General features: G+C 39.1%; 1 protein-coding gene across 1 annotated transcript; it reads right to left on the reverse strand.

Annotated features, from left to right (window-relative positions):
• Positions 1–3,330: 3,330 nt before the first annotated feature.
• On the reverse strand, positions 3,331–14,354 carry LOC130683474 (leucine-rich repeat-containing protein 37B-like). Its single transcript, XM_057501119.1, has 4 exons — positions 13,708–14,354; positions 12,824–13,266; positions 10,393–10,464; positions 3,331–3,582 (listed from the first exon to the last, which is right to left on the reverse strand). The coding sequence occupies exons 1-4, from the start codon at positions 14,014–14,016 to the stop codon at positions 3,507–3,509; spliced, it is 900 nt and encodes a 299-aa protein (XP_057357102.1). The 5' UTR covers positions 14,017–14,354; the 3' UTR covers positions 3,331–3,506.
• Between the last annotated feature and the right edge of the window lie 5,261 nt (positions 14,355–19,615).

A 19,615-nucleotide genomic window follows, 5' to 3' on the forward strand; every position in this document is an offset into this window, starting at 1 on the left:
TATTATGACAGAAAATATGAATAAAATACATAAAGTATATGTGTATAAAGATTTATACTTCCATGTTTACACATGTATTGCTAGATACAAAGGAATAAGTACTCAGAACACACTCGTCTAAGTGATCCTTAATTCTCTAGAAAAGGGTTCCATGACTGCACTGTAGACATTCTGGGCTGGATAATCCTTGCTGTGGGCGCTGTTCTGGGCACTACAGGCTGTTGAGCAGCATCTCCGGCCTCTGCCCCCCAGAAGCCAGCAGCATACCTACAGTTCTAACAACCAAAATGTGTCCAGACATGGCCTAGTGTCGCCTGGGCACAAAATTACCCTACTTGAGGACCGCTGCTCTAGAATGAGTCACTCTGATCCATATGATAATTCTTACACCAGGGTTTCCTAGACACAAAAAGGATGTGGCCACATAATTTTAGTAGCTCTCCATTTTAAATATTTCAATATTTCAAAATGAATAACAAAGAGGTTTACAATTAAGTTTATAAAAATTCCAAACACAATTAAATTGTATTTGTAACTCACATAAACTGCAGAAAAGGTAGTGATTCGAATGTACGTCTTTCAATAGATAGTATTTTATTGCAGGATAAATCTCTAGGAAAAGGAAAAAGGAAAAGGAAAAATATTGTCTCAGCTATCAGATATCTAATTAGCAGAGATAACTAGTAGAGGTCAGAATAATCACATTGAATAAGTAGCTCTTATCTAAACTCTACACCTTAGAAATTATTATGTGAACCTTCCAGAGCCCCTATCCCTGCCCTCACCTAAGTCTCACTTTCATTATCTTCATAAATAAAATATACAACCATAGATCTTGAGAGATTGTTGAGATAATCCTTCCTGAGAGCAGAAGGACTGATTAGATCAAGTTTTGTGGTCCCATCAAGTTCCATAGTAGGAGCTCAAAAGTTTTTATCTCCATATATAATTTCCAATATTGAAAGGAATATTCTCACATTTACAAACCTTTCTGGTTTTATTCTGTCTAGGCCATTTCAACACCAGAAAAAATAAAAGATGTCTTTCACATAATTTGAAAGGAAGTTACTCCTCTAATTAATAATTACTTTAAACTAATTCAGAATTATACTTTCTATTATTTTAACAGAAGCTCCCTTTTGGTTTCCATTGCTTTAATATTCCATGAATTTAACTGCTTCAGTTTGGGACAACAAAAAACAACAACATGGTGTTGGATTTTTATTTTAAATCACTCACTCTTGACTATTACAGGTGACTCTCTTATTTCCATTGATTCAGGCTTAATCCCTCACTTTTCACCTAGATGCGTATTAACTCTTCTGAAGGGTATGCCTGCCTCTGGTTCATTCCTTTCTAATCGGTCCTGCACAAAGTTACCACATTAACTCTCCATGAGTGGTTCTCAAATACCAGCATCACTTCGGAATTTATCAAAGATGTAAATTCTCAGCCCTACTCGGGACCAACTGAATCAGTAACTGTGGGGTGGGTGCTTGGGCTGTGAGAAGCCCTCCAAGTGATCTTCCAGCAGGCTGAAGTTTGTCCTAGAGTGCTGCCGAGATAACATGACAGCTTGTTACCCTTAGCTTGGCCTTCGAAGCCCCAGAAGGTCTGGCCCTAACACCCGATGTACTCTATAGGACAAGGTATTTTTCCTGTGTGCTGCCCTTCTGCCACTCTTCTTTTGCAAACTTATTCTTCCCAAGATGTCTGTCTGACGATACCCAAAAGCCCCTCAAGCTGCTGCCCTAACAGCGTTGCTCTTGTAACATCTTTTTTTCCAACTTGAAGTCTTTTTCCCCACTTTTGTGCTCCCTGAACAATTCATACTTCTCACTGCCCACATCCATTTCCTCTTTTTAATATAGTTACTTTTACACCCATTTCCTTTGAGCATAAACTTCCTTCTTACTTACCTGCACTGTCTACCATGTTTAAAACTGATGCATGGACGTAAACTCAAATATTTATAAAATGAATGAAGAGCTGGGGAGTAGAAGAAAAGTGGTCATTTAAAAATAAATGGCTTTTCAAATAGCTCCCTCTTCTGTGCCTCTGCAGCACTTTGTCGTTCATTCAGTGCTTATGCATGGTGGTCATAAGACGGTAGGAACCCTGTCTTACCCATCTTTGTGATTGTAATACGAGGCACAGTGGTTGTCATATTCTTTTTTCGCTTTTTTATCGATTGGCATTTTTTTAAAGTAATGAGAATACTTATGATAATGAAATACTTAGCTTACAAAACATTTTATAACAGAAGTAATGAAGGGCCTAATCCACTGAACAGTTATTTCATTTGTGTTTGGAAGGTTTGGAGCCCAGATGGCAGAGGTACCTAAGATCAATACAAAAGTGTCCCTTATGGCTTGGAAGGTTTGAAAACTCAAGGGACTATTTTTATTGTCATGTAAGGCCCTTTACATCCGATTCCCTAAAGCTTCTATTTTGCAAGAAGAATCTGTTTGCAAAAGAGCATCACTAATTAGCGTAACAAGGATGACATATACAGTTCTGAATGCTAAAGACAAAGAATAAACATTGAGCTTTTATAGCAACATAGTATCTGTTTACTTCTAAACAGAAAGAAGTACTATGCAGGCATTACTTACTTGACAATGAGACTGGTGCCAATTAGTTGGCAATTAGAGAAGTTAGGGCCATTTCTGATATGCTTATTTAGTGTCAATGTAAACATTTCCAACTCTACCAGTTAATCACCAATTCAAACATCTGTTTTTAATATTGCTACAACAATCCCTGCATTGAAATCCTAAACACCAGTCTCTTCTCTTGGTAGCTATGTTCTTGATAATGTTGTTTACGTAATTCATCTGCCTAAGTACTTAATGTTTCAATGTTAATTTAGATTAAATTATAAAAATATTCTGGGTTAATGGCATTCAAGTTAATGTAAGTATTCTATATTTTCTTGTCTTTGAAATGACCATATGAGGTTCACTTTAATTCCTCTCATCTCACTAAACCAACGTTTACAAATCTTTTCTGTGAAGGCCTTAAAGTAAATATTGTAGGCTTTTCAGGCTACATAGAGTCTCTGTTGCATATTTTTCTTTCTTTCTTTTCTTTTTTCCTTTTATACCCCTTGAAAAATGTAGAAATCACTCTTAAGGGCTGTATAAAAACGGACCATGGGTGGATTTGATCCATAGGCCATAAACTAAATGTTAATATAAACAGACGGCATAGGAACACTTACATAACAAGGCTCCTATGGGTGTCTATAACCGCTCAGACCTCATTACCACTTTTCCTCTGTAACTCAAGGGTTTTTCTATCTGTATCTTGTCCACATGATCAAAAAATTGAAAACACCTAGGAGGTTTTTAATGCTAGAGAGTGGCTAGCGCCCTCCCTGCACAGACTTACAGAATTATAAATTTTTATTGTTGGGAGAAATTATAGAACTTGTCCAATTTAAACTCTTATTTATGTTATAGATAATATAAATAAAAGCTCATAAATAAATGTGAGTAACTAACTTACAAATACTGGAGGGATAGCAGGCCTTCAAATGAGTCCTTATGTAATTCACTCAACTGATTGTCACCGAGAATTCTGAAAAATGGAAAGGTTACTTCTGAATCAAAATGCAAAATAATTAAAATGACTTACTGTACAGGACTAATTTCTACATGTGGGGGAGACCTGGGTAATGATAATGGTACCACCTAAACAACCTAATTCTTATTTAATTTAGGGATGGTGATCTCTGCTCTGTTTTCATTCACATCTTTCCTGTCATGTCCTCCTCTGTGTCCCTCTCTCTCCCTCACACACACACACACACACACACACACACACACACACACACAACTATCCACTCCTCACACCAAAATGTGTATTTAGTACCTACTCTCTCGATCCCCAAGTCTCGTTCAGAACCCAACTGTGGGTGGCACCATCGTCAGCAGAACTGCCATTTCCTCCCACTCTCTTTGCCTGAACCCTATTACGGGAGCCCCACACAGAACTATGTCAAGGCTGCAAGTGAAGCTGTTCAATCCCCCCCACCACTAAAAATATTGTTTCGGGGAACTAAAAAGTGCATTAAGATACACATAAGAAAAACGTCCCATTTAATACAGCAGCAGACTCACAGACTCTGAGAAGGGACTAGCGGTTACTAAAGGGGAGGGGTGGGGAAGGCTGGGTGCAGAGGGATGGAGAAGGGGATTGAGGGGTACTATACACATGGTGTGTGTGGGGTCACAGGGAAGACAGTGTAGCACACAGAAGACAAGTAGTAAACAATGTTTTTCATGTGAAACCTTCATCAGAGTGTATACCAATGATACCTTAATAAAAAAGAGTTAAAATGTCCATGTTAATAATTATGAAACAAATACCCATGTAACTCCATTCATGTCAAGAACACTGCCAGCATCCCAGAAGCCCTCAGTGTGCCCCGTTGCCGTCAAAAACTGATCTCTGACCCACTGGAGGTAACCACTGTCCTGACTTTTTAACTCGTCTCCTTGCTTTTGGAATGTGGTCTTACCTTTGAGGTGTCAGCCATAAACAACATAGTGCAGTCTTGCCTCTTCTTGAACTTAGTATATAAATGGAATCATATTATATATGTATTCTTTTCTACATTGCTTCTTTCATTCAGCCTTACCTTGTAAATTCATTCTATTGTCACATGCAGCTGAGGCCGGTTCGCTTTAATGCCTACTGTTACATGCTCAGCTACACGTGCCTACTGAGTACTTGACAGTGGCTAGTGTGACTGAGAAGCTGAATTTTAATTTAATTAATTTTAACTATTAAAAAAATTAAATTAGAAACTGATACTTGATGCAGTTATTGGTAAACATTTCAATATTCTGCAATAGCTCAGGCATATGATACTATTTCTCCAACTGTAAATTTTATGAAATCTAAAGAGAGATCAAGTAACTTCTGATAAAAATCTTGCAACTAAACTGAGATTTTACAGAGTTAGTATGGAAAAAAGAATATAAATGTGTAAGTTTCATACCGATTGCAGGTAGAAATTATAATACTTTGGATATTTTAAAGACAGAAAAAATGCAGACTATCTTAACAATGTATATAATGATTACATGTTGAAATAATAATATTTTGGTCATAAGGTTTAAATAAAATGCCTTCACATTACATCTGTTTCTTTTTACTTTTATTTTTTAAGTGGCTACCAGAAAATTTAAGATTACTTATGTGCCTTGCATTACATTTCTAAAGCATAATATTCCATTGTATAACTATGCTAGACTTTATTTATTCACTCTACTGTTGGTGGATATCAAGAGTTTTCTAGCTTTTGTTACTACAAACAGTGCTGCTTTAAACTTTCTTATACTTCTATTTTGATATGCATTTGCCTGAGTGTCTCTAGGGTCCAGGAGGGGTACAAAACTGTTCTAAGAAGTTGTGCTATTTCAAGTTGGCAAATGGGAAAATGCCAAGTCTCTACTCCTCCAACCACCAGCAAAATCCCTAAGAATGATGGAAAAGACATGATTTAAAAATCCACAACCTTACCTCAAAGTGTGGGAGCAGCTCCACACATGCTTCCCTACCAGAAATGGCCTGGAATTACCCACAGGGTGACGAGCTGAAATGCTGCTGCAGGAGCAGGGGCAGCCCGTGGCCCCAAATCCTTCCTCCTCAGGCCAGAGAGAAAAGGGCACCTTCCTCCAGGTGGGAGCATTGGTGCTCAACGGGCCAGGGGCCCAGAACCTGGGGGAAGGGTGTGTGCCCTGTCTTAGCCACCAGAAGCCACCTCCCACCTCCTCTGACTTTCAGGGACTCCTTTAGGAATAACAAGCCCCAGCAGCTCAAGTCACCTCTGTCCGAGAGACAGGAAACACAAGCAGGAGAATCTCAACTCAAAGATGAACTGCACTCAGGAATGACCAAATGACAAAGAAAGCCAGCTCCGTTAGAGGCAGAAAACAAAACCAGATGAGCTGATAGCCAATGAACCAGAGCGAAGAGAGGAAGCACAAGAGGACTTTAGAATGGCATAACTGATATCCTGAGTCAGATAGTGCATCCGTGAAAAAGAATCAACCCAGGATTACATGAATGAAAACTGTCATTATAAATAATAATAAAACCCCTCAATATATGCACCTTTGAAGAATAAATTAGAAAACAGAGATTCTGAAAATGACTTCTCCAGAATGCAGAATGAAGGGAACGGGAATAATCCACAGACAAGCCTGACACCTCAGTTTGCCCAAGAATGTTCACGCCTTTGCTTCACCTAGTCCCACAGGAAAGACAACTTGCTGGGCAGGATGGTTCGCACCCATTTCTTCACACCTGATGAGCAGGAGAGTATACAGCCAGTGCCTCCCAGAGTGGAGTAAGGGAGTGATAAGAGATCCACTACAGAAGAAAGTCTTTAAGATTTCAAAAGCAAATTTCCCTTCCCTGGGAATCACCTTCCTGGGAGGTAATATTAACAGTTTTACATCCTTCAAGCACCTTGGGGATCTGAGAACATGCTATGTGGCCTTGTGAACTATTTCCACCAAGTTCTGCATATAAACATTCTGCTTTCCCTCACAGGGTCTGTTAGTCACATATTGATATTCATTCCACCTCATAGATTAATTCCTTTCTCATAGCTTACAACAATTCAATGACTACTACCTGGAAACTCTGCATCTGAAAGCAAGGGCAATGTCTGTTATACGGTGGTTCACGTTACACAGAATATAGGCACATACATTTAAAAAGATCCTAAGACAAAAAACTTTAATTCCCACAAAGAACTCCTGGAGCCCTGAGAATGCCTCAAAGACCCTGACCTCGCCTGGAAATTCACCACGTTACAAGGAACAGCAGCGATGGCCAGAATGTGTGAAGGGGGAATGGTCACCAGGTGATGCTATGACTGTTCTCCCATCTCTGTCAGGTAATGGTTTCCTACTTCCATGGAAATGATCCAAAGAGGGAAAAAACAAATCAATATGTCCAACACTGTTTATCGTAACCCTTTTCATAACAATAGACAGTTGGAAAAAACTCTACCTCCCCCCATATCACATAACAAAACTGTGTGTGTACACCGTTGATGACATGCAAAAAGGTCATAGGAAATGATGGTATAGGAAAAAATCAGGACAAATATGAAACTTGTATACTAATTCTAACTTTAAAAATTATAAATACTGACAAGGTTTCAATAGGGACAGAAAAGAGATGGAGGCGGAAACTCAGCTGTTGATGGCAGTGTCTTCTCTGATTGGCTGATGCCCTTGTCAGACTGTTTGGTTCAAGAGAGAATATCATGGTAAGACGGGGAGTAACTAAAGAGTATGTATTTTAAATTAACGGGATTTGTTTTGGTGAAGTTTTTGGATGACATGATAGTAAATTTTTTAAAATAACCCTAATAAATTCAACCTTAAAGGAAAGTTTAGACTGAGAATGAGTGCCATCAAAAAATTACCCCAAAAAGGAGCTTCACATAGTAACAACCTGGAATAAAACATATTGATCTGGAGAACTCCAAATATTTTTTGACTAAAGCAAAAATTTTCTTACACAATGAAAACATCAAAACCAGGTATGAACTAACATTAGAGAAACATTCATGTTTAACTTCTGATCACACTTCCTTTCACTAAAGCAATCTTCTGAATTTTGCAATATTCATTCTTGACTCTACATTACTGGTAATTATCCTTCTCCCCAACTCTGTAACTTCTAGGAAATTGACAGGGCACAGAGTGGTTTTTTTTTCCGGCTTAACTATACATACATGCCAACAGTAGACCATTCTGGAATTGATTTACTCGCCTTCCCCTGCTTGCTTTCTCTCCAAAGCACTTATCATTACTTGAAATTATACCTATCTATTATAGTCAATATATTTATTTTTATATTACATATTTGTAAATCCCTTCAGAACTGGGATATTTGGTCTTTTTGTTCTTGGGCTTGTATCCCTGGTCATAAAACAGTTCCTGGCACATAGTAGATGCTCTGTAAATATTTGTTAAATGAATTCAAAGTGACAGGTATTGATTTTCAGATATACTACCTTTATTTAAAACAAATCATCCCTTTATCATCATGTGCATAAATACAACTTTACAGGAAAAAGAAATGTCTTTCTTTTCATCTGCATTTGTGACTCAATCTTTTGAGACAAGAACCTCCTGAGAATTTCATAAGAGCTGTGAACCCTTTTCCTAGAAAACTTCACTTTCTTGAAAATATGCAAAAGCGTGCATGCAATTTCCATTTGTTTATCATCCCTTTAGGGCACAGGTCTGTGAACAGAATGGCTTGGATGCAGGGTATGAACCTGAGTGGGAAATCATGTCTGTCTCTATTTTCAAAAACCTCTAAATTGGCATTTCCTTCCATCATGAATGTAGGCAGCAAACCACAACAGAGCAGCAGTATAGCTCATCTGACCCCCAGTAGAAATCAGATATGTTCATATCATGTCTTTGCTGCAGATATCTCAGAATTCCTTTATTCTCATCACTACCTTCACCTTACAATAAATGACACTACATATAAGAATTACCATTATAATAAATACCACTACATATTGTTATTTAATGTAAGAAAAGCAGATTTATTACTATATCACTAGTAACTATTCTATAACAGTATTTCAATGTAATTGGTTTTCTTTGTTTTCAAATGTATTTTAACCTATTATACATTTAAAAACATCTCTTCTTAGGTAGGCTTCTGTCGATCACCAAATAGATTCACGGAAAATAAAAGGTTAAGAAATCCTGACCTGGGGACCATTAACTCCAAGTTAGGAACCTCCGCCTTACCAAGTATAAATCTCAAACTGACTTGAAATTCTTCTAACCTTACCAGACTCATGTTATATTGTATAAACTCTACAACACGTGCGATTTAAAAATTAATGCTTAAACTTCAGTTTATTCTTTGAAAATATATAATACATATTTATATGGCTCAAACTTCCAAAAGTATAATGTACACAATCCAAAACATTTTTCCTACCCCTACCCCTCGGCCTACCCTCACGCTCGACTCTACTCCCCAGTGGGAACTGCTGTTATTTATCTCTTGTGTCAAGTTACTTTCATTTTTCTTAGAAGTCTGGGAAATAAAATCTCCATGTCATATTCTATCATGGGAAATATATACATTAAAAAAAACAACTGTCTGGTTCTAGCATTTTTTTCCTTACAAATAAGATAGCCAACAAAGGGGGGTCTATTTTAGGGTGGTCATAATCCCTATTTTTAGATTACTATGACTGTTATGTCTTTTAATATTAATTCACAGGTTATTTGACTTGTCCAAGTTGAATGAATGATTAATGATACAATAGTCTTGAAAAATGCCAGTTAATTACTTTGAATATAAATATTTTTTCCAAAATCGCTTGTGTCTAAACTGACTTTTCTACAAATCAATAAAAAAATTACAGACAACAAAAAAAATGGGCAAAGAACAGACAACTCTGAGAATAAAAATGTTGGGTAGGCATATAATGATATTTAAATTCCCAAGTAATCAGAAAAATTCAAATTTCAGATGGGGACCCTCTTATTCACCCATCACACACCAGCCAAAAAATACCCAGTGGCAGAGGGTGTAGGAAAATGAAGCTGTCATGGCCTGTTGATTAGAGTATAAATTGCACAACCATTTTGAGGACAATTCAGATTTTCTACCTACACAGTGTTAATCCCAACAATTCCACTTCTAGATATCTCTTTTACAGAGATACTTGCTCATGTTGACAAAGATGCGAGTACAAGGATATTCATTGGAGCGATGCATGTGACAAGAAAACAACAGAATCTAAGCATCCAGCAACACAGGAAGTATTAACTGTGATAAATCTATACCATAAAATATTATGCAAGAGTTTAAATAAACGGGGTAGCTTTCTATGTAGTGGGAAGAAATCTAAATCGTATCAAAAAGTGAAAGCATTCAGTCATGGGTTGTTACCCTTCATGTAGAAAAGGTAAGAAAATCATACAACAAACCTATTTTGCTATCTGTAAATACTTATGTAGACAAATGCATGGAAAAAGACCTGGAAGGATGTATGCTAAATTCAGAGTAGTGGTCACCTCAGGGGTGGGGGATTAGGGCACATGGAAGGTTTTCACTCTTTGCGTAATTTCATTTTTATATATCAAGAACATAATCATGTGTTCCTTGCATACTGGAAAGTAAGTTTAAGCTGACTCTTAAAGAGAACCCACCAAATTTAATATCTGAAATAAACATAGAATTGCAATCAGTAGAGGTCGATTTGAGATACGGAGAGGGAAATACCTTTTCTCAGAACTTCTGACCTCAAAACTCTTGACCAAGAAACATGTTACAATACAGTTAGTTTTTTGTGTTCATATTTGGAGAGAATATACTCACAGTTTCTCAACCCAAGTGTATGACTTCCATGTATTTTCTTCAACGTAAGAAATAGAGTTTCCTTGGAAATTTCTGTGAAGAAACACAGTGCATATTCTTCAATAGGTAGGAAAAGAAGGAACAGAATAAGCAAAAGAATCATGGCAACCTTATCATGGCAACCAGGGGAATATTCAAATGCAGAAAATACCAGCTTTCTCGTGTCCACAGCTATCAGCTTCCCAGTTTGCACAGCTAATAAAGATATAACACGGGGCACAAACAATAGGGCATCTCCTCAGAAACTGAACTTCCTATCCGTCCAACTTCTTGGGCAGATAATGCCAGTTAATTACCTTGAAAGTAAGTGTTTTTTCCTAAAATCACCTAGGTATCTCAAATGACTCCTTCCAAAGAGAAAATGATAAACAACTAAACAGAAAAAATGGCAAAAATTTATCATCAACAATAAATATAAAGAAACATTATGATTTCTTTATATACCAAATACTTGGCTCAGGGCCCACTGTTGAGATCTCTCCAGTTGTTAGAAGGAGAAGGGCAATTAGAATTTAAAGGGACTAATATGGAAAGATCTCTCAGAGACAGTGCATAGGGAAACGCACAAATCACCGAGCAAGGAATAATGTACTATCTCACTGGGGGGAAATGCAAAGCGAAGAGACTGGAAGGGAGGACACACACCAAAATGGTAACAGGAGTTATCTTATGGGTGGTAGGCAGGGTGGAGTGGGATTTCCACATTTTATCCTATATACTTCTGTGCCTTTTCTCTTTTTTTAAACACAGAGAATGTATCCATAAAATACCTGTGTTTAAAAGAAGCTGTTAAATGCTTGACGTTCCGTTTCAACCACTAACTCTCTGGATGACTTTGAATCTTTCCCTTCAGCTTCTCTTCCCTCAGCAACAAGTTCCCTATTTTTCAGGGCAGTCAGAAATAGCTCAGATACCTGTCTGCTCCTCTGCCTAGTGGAAATTTTGCACTCAACCACAAGCCTTCTGCGTGCCTTACGCTCACCAAGAAAAGGCACCTACAACTGAACTCGTCTCCCGCAAACGGGCTCTCCTTCCCAGCTGCTGTATTTCCCCCTGTTCTACCACCATCACTCTCCTCATCACCCAGGACAGAAACTTTAGAGTCAAATTTGATTCTCCTCTTTTCCTGCACATCCCACCCTCCAGCTCTAGTCGGTCACTTAGGAAGTCCTACTGACTCTTCCTTTGTCGCGCTCTCAGGATTTTCTTTCTACTCCCAGCGCTACCCTTCTGATTCAGCCCCTTTTCACTTCACTCCTAGGCTTTGCTAGTAGTACATCCTGTTTGGTCTCCCTGAATCAAGCTCTCCTCTCTAGATCATGCTACATATGGAATCTAAAACAATCCCCTTGCTTTAATCATTTGTCTCTCTTGCTTGAAAACTTTCAATGGCTCTCCATCTCTCATACTGCAACTTTCAATCCCCTATAGCTGATAGTCAAGGTTTTTCAAAATCTTTCATTGCTTCCTAACCGGTTCATAACAGCCAGACTGGTCTATGAAATCCTGATCATTCCTGCAGCCATGCCTTGCCTACACTGAACATTTTTTCCCCCTATTTAACAAATTATAGCTACTCTTCAAGTCCCAGCTAAAATTGTCACTTATCCAAAGCGGCTTTCCCTGACCTCCATATCCCAGTGATTACAGGGTCTGGTGAATTACAGTACCTAGAGTCTCTATCTCTTTTAGTACTTAATTATCACCTCCCTTTTAATGAATATTCTTTCTTTCTACCTATCACTGTCATGTTCTAGAGACAATGTTTTTACATCTGTGGCTCCCACAGTACTTAGCCCTGGGTTGTGCAAGAAATGGGTGCTATATATAAAAAGCCAGAGGAAAAAGTTTTGGACATAACTGAGGGACCAAATAATAACAGTTAACACTCATATATACACGAGGCACATATAGAAGGGCTTTACATGTATTAACTCATCTAAATCTCACAATCTTATGGGATGGTAACTACCCTAATCCCCACTTTACAGATTAGGAAATTGAGTCACAAAGCTAATAAACGACAAACCTGGGTTCAAAACCAGGCAGTCTAGTTCCAGAATCTTTACTCTTAACCAGAGGATAGGGACATGTTACTGTAAAGAAGATGGAGTAAAAATGATAGGAAAATGGTAGAATAGAGGTTAAAGACTTAAATGACAGAACTAAAAAAAGCAGGTAAGGAAAGAGAATAAGGGCAATTACAAGTAAAAGACCGGAGAAAGGAGAACAATATTAAGAAGGAAAAGGAAGACAAGGAATAGTTAACAAAAGTTAAAAACAGAAAGTCAGTCAACACAGGGTATGGAAATGAGGGGCCAGGAAGTCCTTGAGGAAAATGCTACCAGTTCAGGCAGGATGCAGAGAACAAATGAAAAGAGGCGGTTCTTACAAGATCGTGAAGGTGCCATTGTGAGCGTTGGGCTCTGGCACGGGCACACTCTGGAGCTTCTGCTCCTGGCTGAGACCAACGCACGCCAGCGTCTCGTCTGTGCAGCTACAGAGCTCACATATGTTGTTTGTGGTGGTGTTCACCACTGAATTCTGAGTCAGTGATGGAAAACCTGCCTCAGACGGCTCTGGCTGCCGAGGTACGGAAACGTCCAGATCCCCAGGTGCAGCTGTGACCTGAGTCAGGTTTGGACGCTGACTGGGAACCTGCCCGGGATGTGGAAGTGTCCCCTGTGGGCGCGCTGGAGATGGAGCTGGGGCTTCCTCCTGGACTGGGGGCTCAGCCTCTTCAGGAGTGAAGGAAGGCACAGCCAGGGCCGCCTGCAGGTCTTTGTAGTTGTCATCCATCTCCGGGGGCTCTGGAGGCTGATCCTGGGAATCCACCTGGGGAGAAAAAGATTCAGCCTCCTCAACTTTCTGTCCGTGATGAGTGGGAACACTTTTCTGGGAGAAAGCTTCAACTTCCTCAGGGGCCTCTGGAGGTTGATGTGGGCCGCCCAGAGACTCTACAGGTAGCTTCTCCTTAGCATAGACAACATCCCTATTGGGATCTAAGTAATCATCCTGCAATTGTTGTTTTAGATGTTTCTCTGCAAATCAGCCTGGAGTTCCAATAAGAACTTTGGTAAGCCATTGATACTGAGCTAGATCTTTCTTTGAGTTTGGAAGTGAAACAATAAACCTTGTTGGTTTTGAACTATCACTACCTAGCGGTGGAACAAGTATTTCAAATGACTGGTGTTCAGCCTGATCTACATTTACAGTTTTAGTCTCAGTTTTGAGTCAAGGGGGCAGATCTAGGACCTGATTCTGGTCCCAACTTACCACCGGAACCACCTCTGGTGGACTTTCATGCTGGCCAGGCTTGTCCCAAAGTTCTGGTCCTGGGGGCAGCTCTCCAGCTGAACCTGTGTACCAGAAAGGAACCACAGGATGCATCAGTTGTTGACGTGGATGGGGAAATTCAAGAGGGAGATTGGAGGGATCCAAAGACCAGGACTCGGTTGGTCCTGGGGGTCTGTGGGTCAGCTGCACAGGGTCCAGGGCCCAACCCGGAGGCTGAGCTGCTTGGACCAGCAGCCACAATGGTAGCAACACAAGAAGCCACGGGGCCCAGAAACGCAGCCAGGACATGGCAGCAAAGGCTCCAGGGCACAATGAGCCAGAGGACCAGAGCAGCTCCCTTAAGCCAGAGCAGAACCATTATGACAGCTCTCTGATGCTCACATATCCGTAGCAACTGCGTGCCCCTCCCCTGCCTAGTCCCACCCTTCATTTATGACACATTAGGCTCAGGCTGAGATCGGCTCCACACCACCTGAGCAAGTCCTTTCTCAGAATCATGGAGTCCAAGCGTCCCCTCCCCAAGCAAAGGCTACAGACACCTCCCTCCAGATCCCCCTTCCCAGTGAGAGAGACAGGATTTGGGCTGCACATCTGGGTGGCTCTGGCTTCTGGTAGCCCAGGGATAGTGGGGGTTGGTTAAGAGAAGGGTAAGGGTGGAGGTGGTGCAGAGTTTACCCAGGAAGCCACTGGGTCTGGCATCATGGGAAATTCAAAAGTGCTCGTCCAGTCCTGGCAACTCTTCCTCTTCAAAGCTAAAATCTGAGACATTCTGCTTGCAAGAAAAGTAGCTTACCTGCAAAACAAACACCTGTTAAAGAGGTGGAGAAGGAAATACACTTTACAGTCATTCTAAAATGTTGCCATTTTCTTTAAACTCTCAGTATATCCACGTCTGATTATTAATTCACCACTCTATTACATGAGGACTACCACTGAATCAGTGATGACTCCAAAATTGCTATAGGAAGGGCCCTTGTCGGGTGAACAATCCACCCCCAAGCTCCAAGGGATCTTCCCTTGGACTGAGCTTTGAGGCACCCATGTACTTGTGTGGATTGGGAGTCAGATGTGACAAGTTTCAAATAAGGTCTCAAGCACCCAAATGTAATTGGGGCAGCTGAACTGATGTAAAATGGAAACAACAATGTTATATCCCTCATATGGCTGTGGTAAGATTCAAGGCTTTGTTTCATGTGTTTGGCACAAACTGAAGTACTAACAGACAGTGGCTATGAGACCACTGCTAAGTTCTTGGTGCCTGGAATATGGTCAAACACTCAGTGATTGGGAGAAGTTACTTTATCAACATTGGTATGTGACCTTTCTGAAATTTAGTTTCTTCCTAGGGATAACTGAGGTACTATGAAGTGCCTAGCACAGGTTTGGCAACACTAAATGCTCTGTGAATGGCAGCTATTAAGATATCCCCTGGACCCTGATGGGTTTTTCTTACTGGATGCTTTTCAAGTATGATTTTTTTAAAAATGCTGTATCTCTGGGATAATTTGTAGGTTATATTACTTGCCTGTAATCATGTAATTACCTGTTCTGTTTGCCACATGTAGGCAACGTCATGAAGTGATAACACTGGCCGTATTGGAACCAGATTTGGTACAAAGTGGATTTGTGTGGCAGTCTCTAATACTAGTAATTTCTATGACAATCCACCATCAGTAATGAGTCAAGAGACTGTGACAATAGGAAATAGGAAATGAGCGTCCAGTAGTTCCCGAATCTGGCTGACCATAGAATCACCTGGGGATCTAAAAAATAAAGATTCATAGTTTGATTCCATTTGTCTGGGGAGGAGCCCTAGAATCTGCAAATTTAAAAATGTATGCTGTGAAGTTTCTGATGAGCAGCCAAGATTGGAAACTAATTATGGTTCAAGACAGCTCAAACTCAGTTCCCCGTAGTGCACAACACCTTTTCTCATAATTAAAAATAATTTATAAGTCAACGTTGCAGTGTTCTTGAAATCTGTAAGGATGGGAATGAAAGAGAGGGAGAGAGAAACTAAACAGGAACTCAAGGTAACTGACTTGTGTGGGCTATGCAGGGAAGCTGTAGATCAAAGTGGTAAGCAGAAAAAAACTGAATCAGAACAATACCAAACAGCATTAGCAGCCAGATCCGTTACAGGAAATCCAGCAGAAGTTTCAAGCCAGCTTCAACTACAATTGTGAGGATTATAGAGGCTAAAAAAAACCTGAGACAGCAGTGAAATAAGCCAGGCGGAGAAAGACAAATATCAAATTATTTCACTCATTTGTGGAGTATAAGAACAAAGCAGAAACTGAAGGAACAAAACAGCAGCAGACTCAAAGAACCCAAAAATAGACTAAGTCACCAAAGGGAAAGGGACTGGGAGGATGGGTGGGAAGGGAGGGAGAAGGGGGAAAAAGGGGCATCACGATTAGCATATATAATGTAGCGGGGGTGGGGAGGGGGCTCGGGGAAGGCAGTATACACAGAGAGGACAAGTAATGATTCTATAGCATCTTACTATGCTGATGGGCAGTGACTGTAATGGGTATGTGTGGGGGGGACTTGATAATAGGGGGAGTCTAGTAACCATAATGTTGTTCACGTAATTGTACATTGAGGATACCAAAATTAAAACAAACACAAAAAACAAACAAACAAAAAACCGAGACAATTAGATGCACTGCTTAATTCCCTGTCTGGATCTAGCATTATTTTCTTTCCCTTACTGCATTAAATATTTCTTGAGCAACTCAGGCTTATTGTATGAAGTAACAATTCCTCTCTCCTCCTGAGGGGGTAATCCTTAATAATAGCTCAGAGTGAATCCAAACAAGCTTTTCTGTTGCACTGTTCTCCAAGAAGTTAAAAGAGCTCCTTTAGAGGCAGAACTGACTAGCCTTTTTCCTACTTATAAAAAAGGCAAATTTCTATTGCTAGACAGGAAACAGCTTCTTTTTCTCCGAGACCAGGAAGGCAGGCATTGAGAAGAGAAAATTTAGTTTTCTTGGAAACAGAAATTTAAAAGGTAAGAGCACATCTACCTTAGTTTTCCAAGAAATGAAGACTTTAAAGACAGGAAATGGGGAGTGTGTACGCATAAGGTGTGTGTGTGGGGGGGGGGTGCACACATGCGCTTTTTGAGACTGGTGTTTCTCAGATTAAGAAAATACCCTCCTGTCATTATTCTAGAATAATGCTTCTCTAGGATACTTTGTAAATATCAATTTTTTTAATTTTTTGAGATCATTTTGACTTTGTATTGTTCATGTGATGTTTTATATTAATTATTTTCTTATACTGCACAATCTTGTGTTTTGGGATAAACACAGTTTGTATTTGTGTGGTGTGTGTGTTTAATAATAGCAGTAATAATAAACTTAAATAAGAACAAAGATAATATAACAAACACTTCCTTTGTCACCCCAAATTTTTGTTATCCTCTTATCCCAAATTAAAAGCTTTTTGGCATTTTGCCATAGTTACTTAAAGCCTTTCTTAAATTCAATAAATAAAATATTGTAGATAAATTTGAAGTTTCTTTGCCATCCACCTCCAGTTCCATTTTTCTTTCCTTTTCTCAGAGGCAACCAATATTCTGAGTTTATTGTATATCACTACAGTATTTTTAACACACACAGTTTTACACATACATATCCAGGAATAATGTCTAGTATTGTTGTGTGTGCATGTTTAGCTGATAGAAATGGTATAATTCTATCTGTATACTTCTGCAACTTGATTTTTAAACTCTAAGCTCTGTCTCATATCTTTGTCAGTGTGTGTGTTTTAACTTACTCTGTTAAAATGATTCATAATATTTCTTTCAATGCATATTACATTTTATATTCCCATCCCATTATTGATAAACAAAGGTTATTTCCAAAATTTGGTGTTACTAAAAGCGCTAAAATGTCTGTGCTCATTATTGACATGTTTTTTTCCTAAGAAGAAGCCAAAATGTGGAACTGATGGGTCAAAGTTTACGCAAATTTTCAATTTTACTACAAACTACCAAGTTTTCTCCGCAATGTTGTATCATTTCACACTGCTACCAATAACAGCACCAAGTTTTCTACATCTTGGTCAACACTTCATATTGTCAGTCTTAAAATGTTTGCCAATCTAAAGGGAATGAAGTGGTGTGTCATCATTGTCCTCCTTTACATTTCCCCAATTAATCTAAGGCTAAGCATCCTCTCATGTCTACTGGCCAGTTGTGTTTCCTCTTTGGTGAATCAATTATTTTCCCATTTTTCCTATTAGATTATTTTTTAAGGGCCCCCACCCGTAAGATGGCGAACTTCCTGCTTCTCTTCCGGGTCCTCGGTTCCCGCCGGCGCCACCTGAAGCCCAATCACCCCTCGCCCCCCTCGCAATCCCAGCACCTAGCCAATAGCCACCAGCCCCGTAGAAGTGACTCCTCAATCAGCTCATGCCCCTTCCTATATAAACCATCACCTTTCCCTAATAAAGCGGAATTCTCCGGTGAATTGCTGCTGTGTGTCGCTCCTTCCTTTCAATTTTCATCTTATTTACTTGTAGGCATTCTTTGTGGATTCTGATACAATCCTATCATTTATGTGTTGCAATTTTCAAATATATTCTTTCAGTTTATGCTTGTCTTTTTAAAAAACTTTTTATTTTAAAATACTTGTAGAGTCACAGGAAGTTTCAAAGATAGAGGAAGGTCCCATTTTCCCCAGTAGTTACATCTTAAGATAATTATAGTACAATATCAAAACCAGGAATCTGACAATGGTACAATGCATAGCTCTATTGTAGATTTATGTACCCACTACCCCAATCAAGATACAAACAACCCCATAACTACAAAGATCTCCCTTACACTGCCCCTTTAGTTATACACATTCATCTCCCGTCCTGCAATATCCCTAACCCCTGGCAATTACTAATCTGTATTCTATCCCTATTATTTTGTAATTTTTAAGAATGTTAAATAAATAGAATCACAAAGTATGAGACTTTCTGAAATTGGCTCTTTTCACTCAGCATATGCCTTTAAGATCTATCTAGTTGTGTCTATTAATAATTTGTTCCTTTTTATTTCTGAGTTGTAAACCATGGTGTAGATGTTTCACACTATTCACCTAGTGAGGGACACTTTATTTGCTTCCGTTTGGGGGTTATTACAAATAAAGCCACTAAAAATAATCATGTACAGTTTTTGAGTGGATGTAGATTTGCATTTCTCTGGGATGAGTGCGCAGGAGTATAATTGCTGAGTCATATGGTAAGTGCATGTTTCACTTTTTAAGAAGCTTCTACAGTGTTCTCCAGAATAGCTGTACCATTTTACATTCGCCATGAGCAATGTCTGAGAGATCCAGTTTCTCTGCATAGTCACTAGCATGTGCTGTTGTTGATATTTTTTATTTTAGCCATCGTTCTACATATACTTATATCTCAACATGGTCGTAATTTGCATTCTCCATGGCTAGTGACGTTGATGTCTTTTCATGTGTTAATGTACCATGTATATCTTCTTTACGCAATGTTTCTTCATGTCTCTTGCTCATTTTCTAATTGGATTTTTAAGAATTAAAACTTTATTTTTCAGAATAGTCCTAGGTTGACAGAAAACTTGAGTCATTACTAAGAATTAAGTCATATAAATTTACAATTAAATAAATTATTAAGATGTAATCAATATGAACTCACCACTTCCTAAGTATTTATTACATTTTACTATTATCTATGCTTGTGAAGTTATTTTAATCTATTGTATGTGTATGGTGGGAATTCTAGAAAGTTGTGTGCTACTATACATTTCTTCCCATCTCTGCATTTAGCAAGGTCATACTGGTAGCTTGAAGTTGTCCATATTTACACCACAGAAATAAGATAGATGCTCAAATAGGTTTCCTAAAAGAATGTACTC

This window comes from Manis pentadactyla, chromosome 4 (assembly GCF_030020395.1).
Source record: "Manis pentadactyla isolate mManPen7 chromosome 4, mManPen7.hap1, whole genome shotgun sequence".
Taxonomy (NCBI): Eukaryota; Metazoa; Chordata; class Mammalia; order Pholidota; family Manidae; genus Manis; species Manis pentadactyla.